The 21,250-nt window shown below is 40.2% G+C and overlaps 1 protein-coding gene across 5 annotated transcripts in view; it reads left to right on the top strand.

Moving 5' to 3' along the window:
• ATG7 (autophagy related 7) overlaps positions 1-21,250 on the top strand; it is a 325,835-nt gene that overhangs the window by 170,421 nt on the left and 134,164 nt on the right. For 4 of the 5 annotated variants that reach the window (XM_024740183.1, XM_024740182.1, XM_024740181.1 and 1 more), the window contains one exon: positions 1,084-1,164. The exons of the other annotated variant lie outside the window; for it this stretch is intronic. In XM_024740183.1, coding sequence (XP_024595951.1) covers positions 1,084-1,164 — 81 coding nt within the window. The remainder of the gene's footprint in view (positions 1-1,083; positions 1,165-21,250) is intronic. 5 annotated transcript variants of the gene reach the window in all.

Raw genomic sequence — 21,250 nt, 5'->3', positions numbered from 1 at the left:
CTGTGGGGGGGGGGGTTTTGTTCTTTTGCTGTATTCAAGTGAGGCTGTTAAATGTGTGGTGAGCCCTCACATTGAAGACAAAAGCTGTGCCGTCCTGAGAGGGAGGGAAGGGAAAGGAAGGAGAGAGGGAGCCCAGGCCAGGGCCTGGCCAGGTTTGGGATCAGGGGCCCGCTTCTGAATCTTAGCGTTGTCACTTTTTGTTTACCTGAGCCAAGATGCTTCACCCTTCCCAGCCGGAGTTTCATCAGTGGGGTGGTTGTCAAGACCAAATAAATTAACTCAAGAGAAGATTGGTGGTGTTTGGCTTATTGTAAATGTTGAGTCCTATGGAGACTTTAGAGATTTCACCATAAATATTTTTAGTAATAATGTTTAAATGATATATGTAACAGTTTAAAGTCCCCTTTTGGTGTCAGTGTAGTTCTGGAAGTGTAGTGTCTGGATTACTTAAATTATAGTTTGCGAAACCTGGTTATAACTGACACCCCATAAATGGAAATGAGTTGTGATTCAGAAATTATAACTGAGGTGCTCAAGGTGGCGCTGTTTCCCCATAAACTTGGTAATGCGCTCCATTTTATCCCTATCTGTTCCAACTCAGGCAAGTAACTGGATCTATATTTAGGACCATTTCTGCCTTCTGTAGTCCCCAGCCCTTCTTACCTAGTGAGGCCGCACTCCAATACCACATCCTAAAAATGCACACTTGTCCTATATTCACTGTAACATACACGAGAATTGTCAGTAATAAACTAGTTGACTGGTTATATATTTGAAGACATTTATGAAAACAATACTTCAGATTTTACAGCTTTCTTTTTATATTTTGGAGTCAGTTTGTGTTTAGGTCTCAAATATGTGCAAGGCTTGTAGACCGGTTCTTAATGGAATAAAGGACCTCATATAGTTCTTCCTCAAACTGATTATATAGTACGAGGGAAAATATCTACATTGAACTTCATTTTTGTGAATCTGTACCAGGAGCACCCTATTAATTGTTTCCCACTTCTTGTCAGAAGCGACACACGTACTTCACAGGTGTGTCATTCTGGGCTTGATGTGCCTTGTTGTGTTTGTTTTTAGATACGAGGATTTCTGTCGCGATTTGATAATGTCCTTCCTGTCAGCCTGGCATTTGACAAATGTACAGCTTGTTCTTCCAAAGTAAGTCGTTCTACATTCATGGGACTTGTTTAAAATGAGCTCTTCAGCCTTACTAGCCGGAGGCACTGAAACCAACTGAGGGCTTTCTGTGGAGGAGGGGAGGGCCTAAAAATGCCAAACCAGAAAGGATTGTGTTTTCATTTTATCTGTATTCATTCTCACAGAGAAACCAGCCTGAGAAAGTGTGGTTTATAGTGTAGAGAGAGAGACTGGATTAGATCACTATAGTTCTGTATTAGTACTTGAATCACGATGGTAATTTGGACTCGAATTTGAACTTTACTCGTCTTTGTTCCTCCCCAGAGAGCTCCTCGCTTGTACCGACCGTCCCAGAGCAATTTTTAAGTGTTACTCAGGGGATGAGGGGTAGCAGGCGGTCCTGGTGGTGTGTCTTTCGGAGATCTACATAATGACAAAGAAGGAGTAAACAGAGATTAGGGCCCTGGATCGGGAGCCAATAAAAGGGCCCATTCAGCTTTGATCTTTCCAGAGGTTCTAAAAATAGAGCTGGTATGTCCTCCATTGTAATGGGAAACGGCTGATGTATCTCAAAACTACAGTGATGGCATCTCATTTTTTAATAGGCTTTGAGATAGTCTTGAGTTATTTTTACATGCACACTGTGTGCTATAGCTGATTTCCTTTTGGATACCTCTTTAAGCCTTCTAATGCCCAGTGATTTAACCTGGGCTTTTAAAACTCATGATTCTTGATAAGACTTCCATGTTCAAGTGTTATGCAAAATAGCGTTGGGGTCATTAATCCCAAACTCTGGCCTCTCAGTTATAATTTGAGACTTTGCTGTGTAGCCTACATCTGGCACTCTGAAAGGGATTGAATTCTAGGGATAGTCTCTCCACTCTGAGATGACACGCTTTCTTTGAAAACTTTACCCGAGTCTTGTCTTATGAGAAGCACAATCCTGACCAGTCAGTCTCTCTAAAAAGTTCACTCAGGGGGCTTGCCTGGTGGTCCAGTGGTTAAGACTCCGAGTTTCCAGTGCAGGGGGCACGGGTTCGATCCCTGATCAGGAAACTAAGATCCCACATGCCGTGCGGCACAGCCAAAAAAAAAGTTTAAAAAAGTTAACTCAGATTTGACAAACAATGTTGATAAATTTGGTTAATTTTAGGTGCTCAAAAACTTAGAGTAACTCTTTCTCTCTTTTCTTCAAAAGTAAAGTAAGCTCCTGTTCTATCGTTATGCATCCCAAGTGTCTCTGTTGAGATTTAAAGCTGTTTGTTAGTAGTTATCCGTGAGCTCCTTTTTTCTGTAGGTCCTTTAAGGCATCTTCTGTCTTCTCGAGTCAGGGCCTCAAGGACGTCTGTGTGCCCTTCTGTCTTCAGAAATGCAGGTTTTAGGATTACGTGCTCTTCAGTGGAGCACATTTTTTTCTTTGAATGGCTAAGCTAATTGGTCTCAGAATAACTTGGCAGTATTAATTTTCATACTGAAATTGTTTGGCACCGGTGCCAGAGGTTTTTCTGTGGCTTTATGTAAATCTGGTAAGTCAATGAAATAACGATAATTGGGTTCTCGAAGTGAAACGCAAACACTCATTTTTTCTTGTTCTATTTCTAATTAAATTAGCCCTTGAGATACTGTTTACAAAAGGATCACAAGCATACCAGCTAGCTGAGGTCCCTTATATCCTTTGAAAGAGAATAGCTTTGCATTTTCTTTCACACTTATTGTAAGCATTAAATTAATTATAGGTATTACTTTTTTGTTAGCAAAATTATTTCCCCTTGGTGGTCATTCTGAGAGTCCTGCTTTACATAAACATGCTGGACGATTTAATACAAACTGACTTGGATTTTAACAGCTGTGCTATTCCCATAGCGATCACTTTTCATGTGGTCTGGGTATTAAATTTCTTTTGTGCTGAAAAGGTTGCTTCATTGGTGCATGTATTTCCTTACAGTAGAAACACAGCATTTACTTACTTGGCTAACTTATTTATTCGCTTAGGAGGATGTCATTCTCTATTATCTGCAAACCTAGCATTAATACTTTGAAATGACAAATCCAATTACATTTTCATCTCTGTGCATGTGAATTTTTCTTAATTCATACTTAGCATAATATTTTTTATACTGAGTCATATCATAGTTGTTATTGTTTCAAAAAAATTCTTTGAGGCTAAAAATGACTTTTAAAAATTTCTCCTTTGACATCCATGAAGTAATTTTTTCCTTTGGTAGTGTTCAGTATTTTTGCTTTTTTTCCCCCCCTAGCACTAAGGCCATGCTTGTGTCTTGATTTAAGCACAAGTACAGAAAGATTGGGGAGGTAGAATAAACTATGCTGAGTAAAAATGCCTTCATTACCTTATTTATATCAATAAAATATAGACATTTTATAAGGTCTGAGGTGGGGAAGACTACAGTTCTCTGCTTCTGTGGCAGGGAAGGCTAAATCATCTACACGCAAATTGTTCCTTATCCTGTTTGATTTTAGCTTGGCATACAGCCAGGTGAATTGTTCCATCTTCCAGAAAAAATACTGAAAAATCTGGAGGGAGGAGGGTGGTGAGGAGTCGCTTTCATTCCAGTTTCTATTTATTGCCTTGTAAGACTTTCCAAAATGATAGTATCTGTCACTAGAATTTCAAAAAACCCTATTTGAAGGTATATGAGTCCTTTTTTAGGTTTCATAAAGGAATTCAGAGCCAAATAGTTGTGTGGAATTGCTACCAAAGGGAAGAGTACAGATTTGAAACTGATATTCTTGAAAGAATTTCTTATAATACATGGAGTTAATTTGTTGTTTTTAGATTTTCACCTAAGTAATTGGGAGGAAGTTAGGGTATTTGGAGGGGTACCTTTCTATTTTGATATAATTTTAAACTTACAGACAGGTTGCAGGAATAGTACAAGGAACTCCTTTACCCAGATCCCCCAAGTGTTTACATTTTCCCCCATTTGTGTGTATGTGCTCTTCTCCCTCCCTGCCTCTCCTCTCTTTGTTGAAACAGAGTCAGTTGGAGACATTGTGATTGTTCATAGCTAAGTACTGCAACATATGTTTCCTAAGAAAAAGGTTCTTATCTTACCTAAGCACAATGCACTTATCAAATTCAGGCAGTTTAATGTTTGTGTAACAGTACTGTTATCTAATACACGGTCCATATTTCAGATGTTGTTATTTGTACCAATAATGTTCTTCATAAGTTTTTTCTCCAGACCAGAATCCAGTTCAGGATCGGGCATTTAGTTGTCATGTCTCTTTGGCTTCCCTCAATCTGGAAAAGTTCCTTAGCCTTTCTTTGTCTTTCTTAACTTCACCACTTTGACATTTTGCCAGTTATTTTGTAGAATTTCCCTCAATTTGGATTTGTCTAATGTTTCCTTATGATGAGATTCAGGTTATGAATTTTTGGCAGGAATACCAAAGAAATGATGATATATCCTCATGTCAGGAGGCACATGATACATTTTATCCCCTTTGGTAACGTTAACTTTCCCCCTTTCCATATTTGTAACTACCTTCCCCAACAGTGAGAAACCTGGCTCCCAGCATCCTGCATATATTCACTTACTTGCTCAAGCCTGGAATACACAGAAAGTAGTTCCAAAATTGCTGGTCCATACTACTGCAGATAGTAAACCTATTACGTAGAGTTTGATCATTGTGCATGGTTCTTTTTTTCTAGGCAAAATTTACATACAGTGAAATGCGTGAATCTTAAGAGGATAATACTATAATTTTGACAAACACGTACACCCAGGTAACCTACATTTCAGTCAAGACATAGAATGTTCCCGTTACGCCGGAGAGTTCCCTCGCGCCCCTTCCCAGTCAGTCTTGGGGGAGGGGAGCAGTATGTTGAGTACTGTGACCGTTCTCTTTCCCTAGAAGGAGTAAAACAAGGCCCCTCTGGTGTTTATGTAACAGTAGCCTTGTTCCTGGGACCCAGAAGTTGACTGGAAACTTCTCTCAGATGTGCAGAGTCAGGAGCAGGGCTGTGCCTGAGGAGACTGCAGGCAGACGATTCTTGATCTGGTCGCACGATTCTGTCACAACCTTGGCAATATTGCAGGAACAGCGTATCACGAAGAAGCAGGCCCCAAACTTGGTTTTTATACCGTCTGGGACTGCCTAGTGCACAGATGTAGCGAGATGTGCCCAGAAACCTGATCTCCAGATTTTCATTAGCCATTAGCAGCTCTAATAATATACTCATTCTGGTGTTTACTATTCGATGGGGTCTCCTGTTGATAGGTTATGACTGAACTTCCCAAAGTGACTTGTTATTAGCTTTTTATGTGCACCTGTGTATGTGTGTCTTGGAGTGAGAGGGAGAGGGTGGTGTAGAATATGTGTCAGCTGGTATCATCATATGGCCAACTGTGCTTGCTTTTTGCCTTTGTCATAGTCAGCCTATCCATTTATCTTTTGATATTAATATAATCCTACCTTTCTTCTCTCATTTCTCTTCTCTTTGTTAAGAAAAGAGAAGCATGAAATGCCAAAAATTAAACTCAAATATTTAAACTTTCTGTAAAGAAAACCCTCTATCCCAAAGCAACCTATTACCTAAAAGTTCTGCAGATGCACTGTTGAGGAGAGAAGGACACATGGTAGATTTGGAAGGAGAGGTTAAACTCTTACTGTATGTCTGTTAGCAGACATACGTTTATTCAGCTGACATTTGAGTCCCTGCCGTGTACCAGAGATAGGGAGGTGATTAAAATAGCCACTGCCTTCAAAGAACACTATCAAAAGAGTGAGGGAGACCTATAAACCAATGCTGATCTCCCTAACATTGTTATATGCTCTACAGTCAAGGTATATCCTCTTCTTAAGGTGTCCTGGTACCAATTAGCTTTGTAAATGGGGAAGAACGGGGAAGGTCTTGCAAGGGACTTGTAAGTTGATCTTAAAGGCTGAGTAGGAATTTGTAGAAATACATGGGAGAGAGGACAAGAGGAAGGTATTCCAGGCGTGGGGGGATCACATGTGTGCCAGCCAGAGGCAAGAAAACACGGCACATTTATGAAGTTGTTCTGTGTAGCAGTTGTGTCAGAGCCTGGGACACCTCATTCCCTTCACATTGTCCTCTTGTCTTGGTGAGTGCCATTTTCATTTCAGCTCTTCTTGAGCTGGAATCTGGCTGTACTTTGTCTAGCACTTGAGGCTCTTTCTCACCTCGCATCAGGCTTAGGGGTTTCCTAGCCTAAGGAATCCAGCAACTGCAGCCCGTTGGGGGGCGGGGGGGCGGGGCGCAGAGGACAGGAAGGCAGGCGGGGGGATTTCCAGGTCCTGGCTCTCCATCCCTTGCTGGCCAGCTGAGGGACCACAGGCAAGGTGCTCCCCACTCTGCTGCCTCCCTTTCTTTTGTTAAATGAGTCAGTTGGATGAGATAAGCTCTGGCTGTCTATTGACACTTGAAGTTGCTAGCTTTTATATTTCCTTTACTTACTTTTATTTAATTCTTTATTCCCCAAGCAGTGCATTTTCGTTGCAGAAAAATCAGAAAATATATTTAAGGAAGTAATCGACTGTATTCCAGCCACACAGATCATTGTTAGGCATTGATGTCTACCCTTCTTGGCTTAAAAAAAAAACAAAACACAACCCTATCTTTTGTGGGTATGTGCAGATAATTTTTCTCTCTGAACATAGCTATTGTAAGTTTGAAATTAGCTTCACAGAGAGGGATTTATGGTGCTGCATCAAGCGTACTCTCTGTTTCTCTGATTTGATAGGGTTTTAAATCTCAGTCATTTACAAGGACTGGCCAGAGCCCCATCGGAAGAGCTCTCCAAAGTTGTGCCAGGAACTTTTGCATATGGCTTCTCAGTGGCAAATATTACTCAAAACTGGGCTGCAGCCAGGTGTTCCTTCTTCTTTCCAAAAGGGACATAAATCTCTGATTTGGAAAATGTTGAGTAACCCTCAGGTTCCCTTTTTCTATCTCATTTACCTAGTGAGGCCTCAAGTCTCCTGTTTTAATGTGCGATGGATTCCATATGGATAGTTGTGTGGTGTAAACTGTTATCTCATATCTTGTCCTTAGCAACTAGAGTTCCCACAGCTTCCAGGACTGCTTGCTTCCCAAAAGGAGATGGAATATCCAGCCAGAGCCAGTGTGGAGTATTTAGCTACAAGCCCTAACCTCAGAGTTCTTGGCTCTTCACCTCCTTGAAAAACCTTGGACGTTTCTCCCTTTGCTTCAATTTCCTCATCCATAGAGTGGGGAAAATATTTTCTGTTTCCCAGGGAAATTGCAATGGCTGACGTGTATCCAGTTCCCTGTGACCAAGTACCAAGGCCTTTGCCCACTCCTGGGACTGATGTTGACATCAGAAATAAGAGGAAAACAAAGACCCCTGTGATTTCATTAGGTCTTCCGCGGTGTGTGGCACCCTTTCTGGGGTCACTGTTCACAAGCAGGTACAGTGAAAGGCCTGATTGAAAGTCAAGTCTGCCTTGGCTTTGAAAGGCTGCAGAAACCTTCCATCATGGTTCATGATGACTATTACTGCCAAAACCTTTTCTGTGATTCCAGAGAACTCAGTCTTGCTACTTACTTCTAACCTGAGACCACCGAATCGGTAGTTAAAGTTTGTGCTGCTTACTCCTTTTCTGTGTCACCTGAGGTCACAAAGACATGCCTCGCCTGTCCAAACACACTTTTTTTTTCCTTAGAGGATCTCTAACATCCAGACCAGAAAATTTAGGGCTGTGTTTTCCTTAGGTGGTTCCACTGGCTGCCTGGCCCAAGCATAGGCTTCAGGTTATTGAAAGTCTGAGTTCCTTTTAGTTTGGAATTAATCTCATTCACTTTTAGCCTTTCCCCCAAGCCCAACCCTTGACATAGTGGTTCTTAAATTTTTTGAGTCATGGACCTCGTTCAGACTGATAAAAGCAGTAAACCTGCTCCCCTGAAAAATGGAAGCCACACAGTTTTGCAGGCAATTTCATTGGCTTTGTGAAGTCCCTGAAACGTGCCTGTGGATCCTAGGAAGGCATCCTTGCTCTGAGTGTTTCTTTGGTACCATCCCCACGCTCTCCCAGACAAGACCCTGGGGGATGTGGGTGCAGCCAGCCACAGCCCCACCATGACTTCTCTGTGTGGCTTGGGAAAGTAGCCCTCTCTCTCTGGGGACTCATTTTCCTCAACTGTAGTAAAGGGAGATGCCTGGGCTGATCTACCACTGGGTTTTGTTACCTGACTCTGACATTGTTGTAGTCTCTTGATCAGCTACTTTGTTTCTTTAGGCCAAGCAGCATCCAGGTAGGGGAGGGGAGAGATAGCGAAGCAGGTCAGAGTTCTAAGGGTTATTTGTCCTTTCTCTAGTGGTGCATTGATTTGGCTCCAGATGGGCAAAGAGCCCCAGCTGTCATCTGTTCATGTTCCTTCTTTTCTTCTTATTTATGCAATACGTTTGTCTTCTTCCCTCTTCTCTCCTCCCGTTTAGTACCTTTGTAAGGTAGGGAGGGAAGAACATGGTAGTAACCGCTGGTTTTTTGAAATAAGGGTGCCATCAGCTTGAATTGGGAAACATTTTATGGATGTACATGCTTATACATACACAGGTTGCATATGATATATATATAACTGTTTAAATTGAGTACTTAAACTCATGTAAATATATGTATGGTTGTTTATTTTAATGACTGTTGTCATAGCAATTCAACAAACATTGGAGCTTCTGTTTCATGATATATTTTTGGATGATACAGAGGTCAGTAAGACATTCTCTGAAGTTTCTGATGATATCCTTCTGGACAAGATAGGAAAATTATAATACACGATTATATACCTCAAGCACGTCAACTTATTTAAACATCTTGACCCAAGAAATGTTCTTAAGCTTAGAAGGGATAATTAGTTCCTAGCAAAAGGTAGGAACTGGTTAAATATGTTTTGAATGGTGAGAAAAATTAATGAGTGTTTTTGTAGATGAATAAATGAACAGCACAACAGGAAGAATGGGAAGATAGGCTGTGCCCTCCAGGAACTCAGTCGAGTGGGAGGCTAAGGCTTGGTAGCAGACGCTCTTTGCCTACTCGTGCAGAGGCATGATTTATCATGAAGCCATAGGTGGTAGCTATAATTGAATGTTACATTTCAGTGCTCTGAATATTTGTTCATCTGAGCTTCTTTCCAGCTTTTACTATCTCATTTGCTTTAGTTGATGCTTTCGATGATTTGTTATTGTGTAGCAAAATCATTTCCAAAGTATATTAAAATAAGGAGCCTTTGGGATTCATCAGAGATGACTTAACATTTTATGAAAGGACACATTCTGGCAGTGAGCTTTTTGCAGGGTTTTGGTTGCTCTCCTGCAGGATTTTTAAAAGTCCATTTTATTTTTTCTAAAAGGTCTTCCAATATCCTGTCCAGGTATTTCTAAAAGTACTTATCACTACAGCCTTTCTTGCCATAGAAGATTGAAAGAACTGTTTGAGAACATCCTATTCCCAAAGTTACTGTTGTTATAACTTGTTTATATAACATCTTATGTGGTGAAAGTGATAAATTCTAAAGTATCTGGCCTTCCCTGGTTTTAAGTAATTCTTCCAGCATACAAGTTTTATTAAACTTTTTTTCTTAACAAGGAAGAAAAGACTACATATTTCTGTTTTCTGGAGTATCTAAGGGCTGGCTAAAGCACACACCAAAGTTAGATATCTTAAATTTATAACTATCAGACCTGGGAAACTAGCTGCTCTGTGGTCCTGACACGGCTGCAAGCGTGCCAAAGGTGAACAGTCAATGGGAGAACAGACATAGCAAATCTCGTAAATTAGAAGAACTGTCTTGACACTAAGTGAGTGTACATCCAACAGAGTTTTAAGGAGCGGCAGCATCACTGGGATGATTGCCCATCCCCATGAGGACTACTTTGAAGGGTGTGTTGAATGGTCACAAGGCCCACAGTCAGAACTCCAGACAGCCTAGGTGTCTTGGCAGTTGAGTTACTGAAGCATTTGGATATTTTTAAGACCTTTATCAGCACTCCAACTTGGAACAGAAATCTGCAAAAGTATATTTTTGTGTTGTTTTTAAAGGCGGGAGAGAAAACTTGGGTTTTTCCTAGTTCTCAGTTGAACTTCACATTTCCCTTTCCTTCTATGTCAACTTTTTCACGAAGGACCCTAAAGGGAGATGATAACACAAGTGGGATTGAAGGAAGTGGCAATGTTTCTCTGTTGCATTAAAACCCCTCACACATCCCAAGCATGGAACGTGAGCTCCACGTTGCTCTTTCTTAAAGAAGAAAGCCTGACTAGAAACCGTCCTTGGGATTGCTCCTGTACCCATATCTAGATTTTCTCTTAGTTCGGTCTGACCTGACAAACTTGACTTCAGTCACAATGCAAGTGGATTTAAAAATAATAGTAATAACTGACAGCACAATGACTTCCTGGTAGAATAACATGCATAAGTAAGAAAGCAAAAACACATACGCAGCACTTGGCCCTACTGGAGGAGTAAGAGTTTTATTACACAACATCTGCGTTTCGTTGCCTAATCACTCACTGCTTCCTATTATTGAGAATGTTCCAGTGGGCACTTAATACCTGAAAAATGAGTCCTGCATCGCAATATCATGCTCTCTGCAAAAGGACTGCAAGTTCCAAGAAATGGGCCCTTTCAGTGACCCCTGGGGGTGGAGTGCAGTTGGGGGGGCATTGTGCTTGTTTCAGTTCTGCTGTGGTAGCTCAAAACAGTTGACAAGTTCTTCTTGGGAAATTGCTTCAGATCTCACAATATTTTCCTCTTAGTAGCCTCAGCAGTGGTGAATTCTTGACCTTTGAGAGTGGGTTTGATTTTTTTGGAAAAGGCCAAGAGTAATTTGAAGCTGTGTGTTGAATAAAGGGAACGAGCCATTTGCAAGAAAAAGTTTTAAAATTTTTTAAAGAATTGCAGAGGCCTCAAATGGCTTGCAGGTCTGAACAGGTGAGAGCCCCAGTACCAGGAACTCCAAGTATACCAGCCTTTGACTACAAGCTGGAAGAAAGATAACAGGACACTTGGACATGGTTTGTACACTAGAAATGAGCACTGGCTTTTGAGACGATGCCACCTACTAACTACGTGACCTATGACAAGTTTCTTGAAGTTCCTGAGCTTCAGTTTCCTCAGGTAGAAAATAGTTAAAAATTCTTTTTTGGTGGCGATGAAGATTAAACAAGAGCCGGTATGCCGAGTGTCACGGGCGCGGCACTCTGTAAATGTTTTCGATCGCTCCTTTGTACAAGCAGAGATCCGGTGCCATTCCCCTGTGCTTTATAAATGCACTCATTTTGTAATTTACAGCCATAAAAAAACTTGCCATCTTTAGAAGTTGACAAAAAAGGGGAATACAAAAGGATGAGCAATTCTTTTAAAAGGGGCATGGGCCTCAAGAGGTCAGCAAATATTAAATGTGCAGGCTGTTAGATTCTTTGTCTTTTTCTTTCCTTTTCAAGCAAGCTGTTAATCTAGGGGTTTAATTATTAATCAAAATGAAATGAGATTTAATGTTCCCAGGAGTGTGAGCTCTGGGCAGGGGTGAATCCTCTTATTTCCTGAAGATCTGTGCAGGTAATCTGTGGCCAGTGTCGGGCCTATAACTTGAGAGGAGCTGACATGAACCTAGGGTAAAGACTTCTTGCCTGTGTTCCCTCTGAATTCTGAGTTTCTCTGTGCTCTTTGAGGCCAGGACGTGAGAGCGTGGATGGCACTGCTGTGACAGCACCAGGCTGCTGCCTGTCCGTGCGCTTGTTCTGGTCCCTGCCCCACGCTGCTGCCCGCAGGCCTGTCTCTAGCCTCATTGATCTTGCCGCCTCTTGCTGGAGCTGTACCGCGAGTGGGCCAGTGCAACACGAGCAGAGAGGATCAGCTGCCTTGGCTGCGGCATTTCTGCCTTCCTTTGGCATCACTTGATGGGTGTTTTCCCAATCTCTCTTTCAAGCTTCCTGTGAAGGTGCTAGCAAGGGGGCTTACCAGTCTATCAGGTAGAGAGATCACTAGGTTCAGAGAAATTGCATGAGAGTCCAGGATTCCCGACTCCCACTTCACTTACCTACCGTATTAAACACCTCTCAGACAGTGAGGTGGTAGGATTAATTCACACTCAGAGAATTCCAGTGTACTCATTTGGGGTTGGAGGAAGATCCCACTTCAGATTTTTAAATTTTTTTATTATTATTTTTTACATCTTTATTGGAGTATAATTGCTTTACAATGTTGTGTTAGTTTCTGCTGTATAACAAAGTGATTCGGCTATATATATACACATATCCCCATATCCCCTCCCTCTTGAGCCTCCCTCCCCCCCTCCCTATCCCACCCCTCTAGGTGCTCACAGATCATGCTACCATATGACCCAGCAATCCCACTACTGGGCGTATACCCTGAGAAAACCATAATTCAAAAAGAGTCATGTACCACAGTGTTCATTGCAGCTCAATTTACAATAGCCAGGACATGGAAGCAACCTAAGTGTCCATCGACAGATGAATGGAGAAGGAAGTTGTTGTGGCACATATATACAATGGAATATTACTCAGCCACTTTAAATTTTTAGCAGGCTCAAGAACAGATTGGTTAAGCTCATTGGTGAACCAGTTGGTTGACTACCCCCTGGGGGACTTGTCTTTTTAAAGGGGAATCCTGATACCAAGAGGAATGTGTTTCTGAGAGTTGTCTTCAGACTGTACCATCAGGAACATTGTGTGGGCTGGAGCAACATCTAGTGCCCCACCGATGCAGGGTGGGTGGTGAAATTTCCAAGGTTTTCCTCAAAAAACTGTTTATGACAAACATAGTTCACTTTCCTATTTTGGTAAATTTTTAGCTTAAATTTTTTAAAAACATTTGGAGTATAGGGACATACAGCTGTTAAGAATCCAAGACAAGTGCTGTTTTGAAAGTACAAATGCTTCTGTTTTGCATTTACTTAAGCAAGTAGGATAGTTGCCTCTAATATATTCCTTTGAATACAGATACTGTTTAAGTGACATCATTTTGTGTAGAGTACTGAGTCCAGGTGGTTTGGGGGAAATCATTGGAGGCAAAAAAAAAAAAAAAAAGAAAAGAAAACGAAAAAGCTTGGGTATCCTTGCATTCTAGGGGCCAAGAAACAGAATGATGGTATTTTTGGCAGGCTCCCAGCAAAACCCACACCCCAAGGCTGTCTTCGTAGCTTCCTGTGGTTTTCCCACTAAAGAGAAACAGCCTTTCTCTTAGAGGGTCCAGGCTGGCAAGTTAGTACATCAGCTTGATCAGCGTCATGTTCCTGCTTTGAGGTTCTGTCCCAGCAGTATTCATTTGGGAAATTTGATGCACCACAGTTGTTACAAACTGAACTGAGCCAGTCTCACTGCTCCCGACAGTGCACATCTTTTTGGTAGACATCGGTAGCTTCCAATAATTAGAGGTTGTTATGCTACCATGTGGTCTGCAACAATAAAATCAAGACTCAGACCACATTTTGCCACACATATGAATATTTATTAGCAAGCAGGCACAAAAGTTAGGCATTCAACCTGTTCTTACAGACAAAAGCCCCACCCTTTTTGCTTTGGCTATGTAGCCCGCATCAGAAGTTCAGTAGAGACAGGTGTGGACATATTCTCATTACAGGATATATCTAACCTTTCCATTGGATCAGGTGATGGAATTCTCTGTTAAGTGTCCAGACCCAGGACCAGAGCCCTAGGCCCAGAGGGCCACTGAAAAGAGTGTTAGGTTGCCTGCTTTGCCAGATACTTACAACCCACATGTACACACAAGGTTCAGTGCCCCTGTACAGTCGTTCTAGCCAACCCATATATATATTGAACACTATTATTTTAATCAGAAAGATTATTTCTACCCTCCTTTTCTCATTAGGGAACCCTTTAATATAGATTTAGATAGCTCTAGTTGATACACTTAAGATAGCCTGACTCTGAAGGTTGGACTTCCAGTCTTTCAAACGTGAACCAACCATACCTGGAGTATGCATTTTTTTTTTATTAAGGTACCTGAAATACTACCTACCTACCCCTAGTGGTTAAGAGTGTGTGTGTACATCATCTGTGAGCACACTATGTATACTGAAGTATTTGAAAACATAGATAGTAGTATAGTAATAGGAAGCTCTTATTTGGCTCCTGGAATACTGTATCTTGTGTAATGTTGCCAGCCAGTGATGAGTGACCTGAGTTACCAGCTGAGCACTAGCCTGCCGTGGTGAATTACCCAGAGCCATGGATGAGTGGTTCACCCATGGAGCAGAGAAAGGAGGGAAGAGAATTATAATTTTAGTTGGTTTTATAGGCTTTTTCAAGTTCTTTTATGTTCCTTCACTTGATGTTCTGGTAAGTGTGGAAGTATTATTTCCCTACCCAATTTTGCAGACAAATCTTTGTCCAGGGTCATAGAATGAATAAATTACAGGAACTATAACTTTGTTTTTAAAAGTATGGTTGATTTATAATATTATGTTAGGTCCAGGTGTATGTATTTCTATTATAGGTTATTATAAGATATTGAATATAGTTCCCTGGGCTCTACAGTAAATCCTTGTTGTTTATCTATTTTATATGTGGTAGTGGGCATCTGTTAATCCTCTACTCCCAATTTATCCCTCCCCGCTTCCCCTTTGGTAACGACATTTGTTTTCTATGTCTGTGAGTCTGTTTTGTAAATAAGTTCATTTGTACTAGTTTTTAGATTCCACATATAAGTGATATCATGTGATATTTGTCTTTGTTTGAGTTTACTTAGTATGGTAATCTCGAGGTCCAACCATGTTGCTATAAATGGCATGATTGCATTTTTTATGGCTGAGTAATATTCCATTGTATACACAGACACATACACACCACATCTTCTTTATCCATTCATCTTTTGATGGAAGGGGAACTATAACTTGAAATCTCATCCTGTATAGTTGCTCTGCACTATAGGGGTAAGTTGCTACCAAGAAGAACTGTCACTATTCTTCAAAGAATATCATAGGACTTTGTACTTTTCACCTTGCGGTAGGTGTTGTCAAGCTAAGGCCATGTACCAACGTTATAACATATAACAGAATGCTGGAAGGTTTCTACTTTAGCTAGTGGTAAGTCATGTAATTCAAACAGCTCTCTTACTGAAGTCACTTAAAGAAACTAGATAAAAATTTGTTTAATCTTAAACATTTAAGAGCTAATAAATTGTGAGGAGATGAGTTAAGATTTGGGAGAGAATGTAAACACAGAAGAGTGAGCCTAGCACTGGCATCACTTTTGTCTTGTGGTCATTTGCTGACCTGGAAAAGGAAGGTGAAAGTCTGAGCTCACCTTTGGTGTCCTTTCAAAGTTAGGGAGATAAAAATTGTAGTCTGAGTCTTTGAAACCTGGGAAACCTGCTGAACTATTCCTTACTTTGGATTGGGACTCCCTGAAGAGATATGTCTAGGAATAAGGGTGAACTAGTAGTAAACCAACTCTTACATTGGCTGCAGCTGAGTTTCACATTATCTGAGTGGCCCAGAAACCGTAAGGCTTACTTGGAATTAGATGATTCCATTTAGCTAATGCCCATAGGTGACAGGTAAAAGCAATGAAATGTTCTCAGAGAAAGGTATAATGATTCTATTCTCAAATGATTTCTACAAATAAATTTTCAGTTACAGCATCTGGCCACAATTATAGATAACCAGGCACACAAAAAGAGAAGACACCATACGTGAGAACCAGCCAAAGCAACAGACAACAGAAATAGACTCACAGAGATTCTAGATATTGGACTTATCAGATGCAGAGTATAAAATACTATGCTTACAGTATTAAAGGAAATAAACACCAAATTTTATTTTCAGCAAGGACTGAAAACTCTAAATTGTGGCTTTGCAGATTAAGAAACAAATTCCAGAACTGAAAATGTAAGAACAAAATGAACAAGTTTATAGGCAGTTGGACACAGCTGAAAAGCAAATAGTGAACTGAAGAACTGGTTAGAAGAAACTATTCAAAGTGAAGCACAGAGAGAGGGAGAAAGTGAAATATATAAAAGAGAAGGTAAGAAAAGAGAGTGAGGCCTATCAGGTAGTTGGAGTCTTAGAAACGAGAGGAGAAAAAGAGTGCAGTATTGGAAGGATCATTGCTAAACATTTTGAAACAGATGAATGACCTCAAACGTAAGATCCAAGAAGCCCAACAAAGCCCAAACAGTATAAATAAAATGAAATCCACACCTAGACTCGTCACAATGAAACTTCTGAAAACCGAATACAAAGAGGAACCTTAAGGCAGTGAGCGGGGGAAATGTCATTAACTTTAGAAGAGTGATGGTCAGACCGACAGTTGACTTTTCTGTCACAGAGTATAAAGCAAAGGACAGTGGAATAATGTTTTCACTGTGCTGAAAGAAAGAGTCGCCAGCCCCAAATTTTAGACCCAGCAAAAAATAGTGTTCAAGAATGAAAAGAAAGAGGTAAAAGTGAAGGTTAAAGGTATTTTATATAAACAGAACAGAGTCTGCCACCAGTTGTTTGCACAAAAGGAATTCCTAATGGGTATTCTTCAAGTAGGAGAAAAGTAATCCAAATGGGAGGTCAGAAGTGTAGAAAAAATTGAAAACGAAGTGGTAAATATGTGGGTAACTCAAAGTAAACATCGACTGTGTAAGATAATACAGTGGTGGACTTTTTACAATACAGAGAGATTTAAAATACAGGTCAGGGCTTCCCTGGTGGCGCAGTGGTTGAGAGTCCACCTGCCGATGCAGGGGACACGGGTTCGTGCACCGGTCCGGGAAGATCCCACATGCCGCAGAGTTGCTGGGCCCGTGAGCCGTGACCGCTGAGCTTGCGTGTCCGGAGCCTGTGCTTTGCAACGGGAGAGGCCACAACAGTGAGAGGCCCACGTACTGCAAAAATAAATAAATAAATAAATAAATAAATAAAAAAGAATAAAATACAGGGCAAACATAGCATAAAAGTTGGGAGGCGGTAAGTAGAATTAGTCTGTTCTAAGATTTGTGCATTGTTTTGGAGGAGGGTAAAGATGTCGATTAACTTTTCACCTTGATAAATCAAGGATATATGTTGTAATACAGTAAACATTAAACAAATAGAAAAATTTTATAACTTCTAACCAACAAAAGGAACGCCCTAATGAGAAAGCAATTTAAAGGAAGAAAAAAGGAACATAGAACAAGTGAAATATATAAAACACAAGAAGAGGTGGTAGACTTAAACTCATACATCAGTAATTACATTAAACATAAATAGGCTAACTATTGTGGTTGGAAGACAAAGATTTTTCAGACTAGATTTTGTCAGTTTTATGCATTATACAAGCAGTATATCTTAAATCTATGGATGCAGAATGATTGGAGATAAAGGTGTAAAAATGTGTACAATATAAATGCTAATCACAAGAAAGCTGGTGTAGCTATGTTGGTAGCAGACAAAATAGACTTCAAGCCAAAAAGCATCACTGTGTGTTACTATTACTTGTCAATGATCAGTTTTAATTCACCAGGAAGATAGAATTCTGTATTTGTATGTACCTAATAACATGGCTGCAAAATATATAAAGCAAAATTTTACAGAACTGTAGGACAAATAGGCAATATGTAATCACAGTGGAAAATTTTAACAGATCTTTCTCAGTAACTGATGATAGAAGCATATGAAAAAAATCTGTAAAGGTTATTGAAAATTTGATCAACATGATTTATAAACGTATTCTAGTGAACACACTACACCAAACTGAAGTGCATATTCTTTTTAAGCAGGCACATAATATCTTACAAGAATTTATGATAGATTGGATTGTTAATCCTCAACAAATTTCAAAGATGGATATTATACCTAAAATATGTACTCTGATTCTAATGTAATTATGCTGGAAATCAGTAACAGATAAATAGAATATTATCTCCATATGTTTGGAAACTGAAATATATAACCCTAAATAACTAATGAGTTAAAGAAGATACAATGGAAATTAAGAAGTATTTTAAATAAATAATAAAAATATTTCATATAAAATTTATAGCATATAGATAAACAGTACTTAATAGAAAAATGTATAGCCTTAAAAGAGAAAAGACCCCCAAAGTAACTAGCAAATATTATCTCAAGAAGTCGGAAGAGCAGCACAATAAAAAACAAGTAGAAGGTAGAAACTACTAAAGACAAGAGCAGAAAGAAGATCACCAAAGCTAGGAGTTGGCTCTTTGGAAGGACCTGTAAAGTCGATAAATCTCTGGTGAGGCTGATCAAGAGGAAAAAGAAGGCACATGAACATGTATCTTAAAAACATAGAACTGAAATTTTAATTTCATTTACAAGAGACAACATTTATAAACTTGGCTTTTAGAAACAGGCAGAACTAAGTGATATTGTTAGGGAAGCAGGTTTAGGTGGAAAAATTATACAAGTCAGTGTTTACCTCAGGAAGGCAGGTAGGGTGTCGTGATTGGGAGGTGGCTTTGTAGGGACTTCTGATGTGCTGATGTTCTTGACTGGGTAGTAGAGGTTTACTGTAGAGTGCTCTACAGTATTTTAAGCTATGTATTCCATTTTACTTTTCTGTGTTATTTCACAAGAAAAAAGGTTAAAATAATAAATAGGCATTCTGCATGCAGGTTTTTGCAGGCACAGCCATCATTTACGCTGTTCTTTTTGCCACATGTGAAGGGTCTCAGCCTGACACAACTGCTTTTCAGAGCATGGTCATTCGCCTGAAAGTTTCTAATGTAAGAGTTTCCAGAGAGCAGAGGTGGCCTACTGGTAGATCACACAACTCAACAACCTCAGGCCATAAGAGACAGAGTCCAAAGGAACTACCTACACCACACTGAATTTAAGCCAGTTTATATCTACTTTTTGAAATTGAGAGTACTGTTTCCTCTTACGCCCAGCACTCAAATACACATGCCTACAGAGGCTAGGCCAATAAACGGAGTGGAGAGGACTAGGTTGAAGACAACAGGAAATGAATGGGGACTGTGGCCAGCTAGAGCTCGAATTCTCTATGAAGGGCAGCTGTGGCCCAACTCTGGCTGATTATTTACGTGCAAAATTGGGAATGACGTTGCCAGTTTTTCTGATTTTTTTTTTTTTTTTTTAAATTTTAAGGGTACGTGGAAATCTGAATTTTAATGTGAAAGCACCTGACTTTTAAGTGTTGGACCAAGCATAACTTCCCCCTCCCCCAAGTATTCCATGTATCAAACCAAATCTGTGTCTGGGCTATTTCCATCCAGTGGCTGTTAGTTTATGGCAGTAACCTCAAGGGCCATGCAGATGGAGATAGAGAATAATGTATAAAATAATTCAATATAATCAAGTACCTAAGTTTTCTCAATGGAGCTTGCTTGCCAAATATGTGCTAGTATAATTATCAGCCCCCAAATTAAAAGAAATTCACTGAACCAAAATTCACACATTACAAGACTCACTTGGGGTAATAAGTTTTTTTAATGAGACCTGACTCTATCTCAAGGGGTACTAAAAACTTTTTATCATAAAGAATTTATTAAAGGGATTGACTAAAACTGCTAAATAAACAGTAATATCACACGAAGTAATTTCTTTTAGGAGGAATAGCTAAAGATGAGTTTTTAACATTAACTTAAAGGGAATGTACATGCTTCTTCATAGGTTGAGTCTCAAGAGAATGTGCTCCTGTTTGGATATAGCAGGTGTTTTCAGACGGACCCACGGCATCTGTGTCATCTGAGAACTCACTAGAAATGCAAATTCTTAGATCCCACCCTAGACCTAATTAATCACAGACTCTGGGGGGTGGAACCCATCTCTGTTTTAACAAGCTCTCCAGGGGATTCTGATGTGTGCTCTAGTTTGAGAATCACTGCTCTGTAGTTTTTGTGCTTTGTGACTTACTTTGAAGAATGAATCTAGAAAGTTTTACTTTGTTATGTTAAGGTTGCAGGTGTATTTTTTAATTAACTTTTATTACAGCTTGTTTTGGATATTTACGTACCGTACAATTCACCCATTTATTTTTTTAATAAATTTATTTATATTTTATTTATTTATTTTTGGCTGCGTTGGGTCTTTGTAGCTGTGTGTAGGCTTTCTCTAGTTGTGGCAGGCGGGGGCTACTCTTCGTTGTGGTGCGCGGGCTTCTCACTGCGGTGGCTTCTCTTGTTGCGGAGCATGGGCTCTAGGCATGCGGACTTCAGTAGTTGTGGCACGCTGGCTCAGTAGTTGTGGCTCACGGGCTCTAGAGTGCAGGCTCGGTAGCTGTGGCGCACCGGGCTTAGCCGCTCCGCGGCATGTGGGATCTTCCCAGACCAGGGATCAAACCCATATCCCTTGCATTGGCAGGTGGATTCTTAACCACTGTGCCACCAGGGAAGTCCCTCAAGTGTATTTTTTTTTTTTTTAAGTCTTGCAGTCCTCCAAATGATCCTTCAAAGAATATCTCCAGGATGTTAGAGTCTTTTAAAAAGATGACTAAGAAAAGTTGCATCCCTAAAAATTCCATTTTAAAGTGAGATTTGTATGACAATAGATGCAATTATATCCTCTTTCCACCTTTCTTGTCCGCTACTCATATGCTTTAGTAGAGAGATGTATTTTTCAAGGGTATTTTTTTTATTGTTAAGGGCATTAGGGGGAAGGAAGTAAGAGAGTTTTTTGGGTTTTGTTTTTTTAATTGTAGGCATTTCAGCTTGTTTGTGTTCAGATGAAAATGTTAAGAAGGGATACTTCTTGGGCTTCCCTGGTGGCGCAGTGGTTGAGAGTCCGCCTGCCGATGCAGGGGACATGGGTTCGTGCCCTGGTCCGGGAAGATCCCACATGCCGCGGAGCGGCTGGGCCCATGGGCCATGGCCGCTGAGCCTGCGCGTCCGGAGCCTGGGCTCCACAACAGGAGAGGCCCGCGTACCGAAAAAAAAAAAAAAAAAAAAACATTTAAGATGGTAAATTTATGTTATATACATTTTACCTCAGTAGAAACACTGGGGAAAAAAAGATGGTACCCCTTATACAGAAACACTGAATTTCCAGAAGAAAGCTGTAACCTAGAGCAGGCTCTTTGTAAATATTTGAATAAATGTATTGAGTAATTATTCTTGGAGTGGCTTCTTTTGCATTTTTCCAATTTGCCTTCTTGTCGATTTCTATCAGTATTT

This window comes from Neophocaena asiaeorientalis, unplaced genomic scaffold (assembly GCF_003031525.2).
Source record: "Neophocaena asiaeorientalis asiaeorientalis breed wild unplaced genomic scaffold, Neophocaena_asiaeorientalis_V1.1 scaffold75, whole genome shotgun sequence".
Classification (NCBI taxonomy): Eukaryota; Metazoa; Chordata; class Mammalia; order Artiodactyla; family Phocoenidae; genus Neophocaena; species Neophocaena asiaeorientalis.
This window is presented reverse-complemented; position numbering and strand designations above follow the sequence as displayed.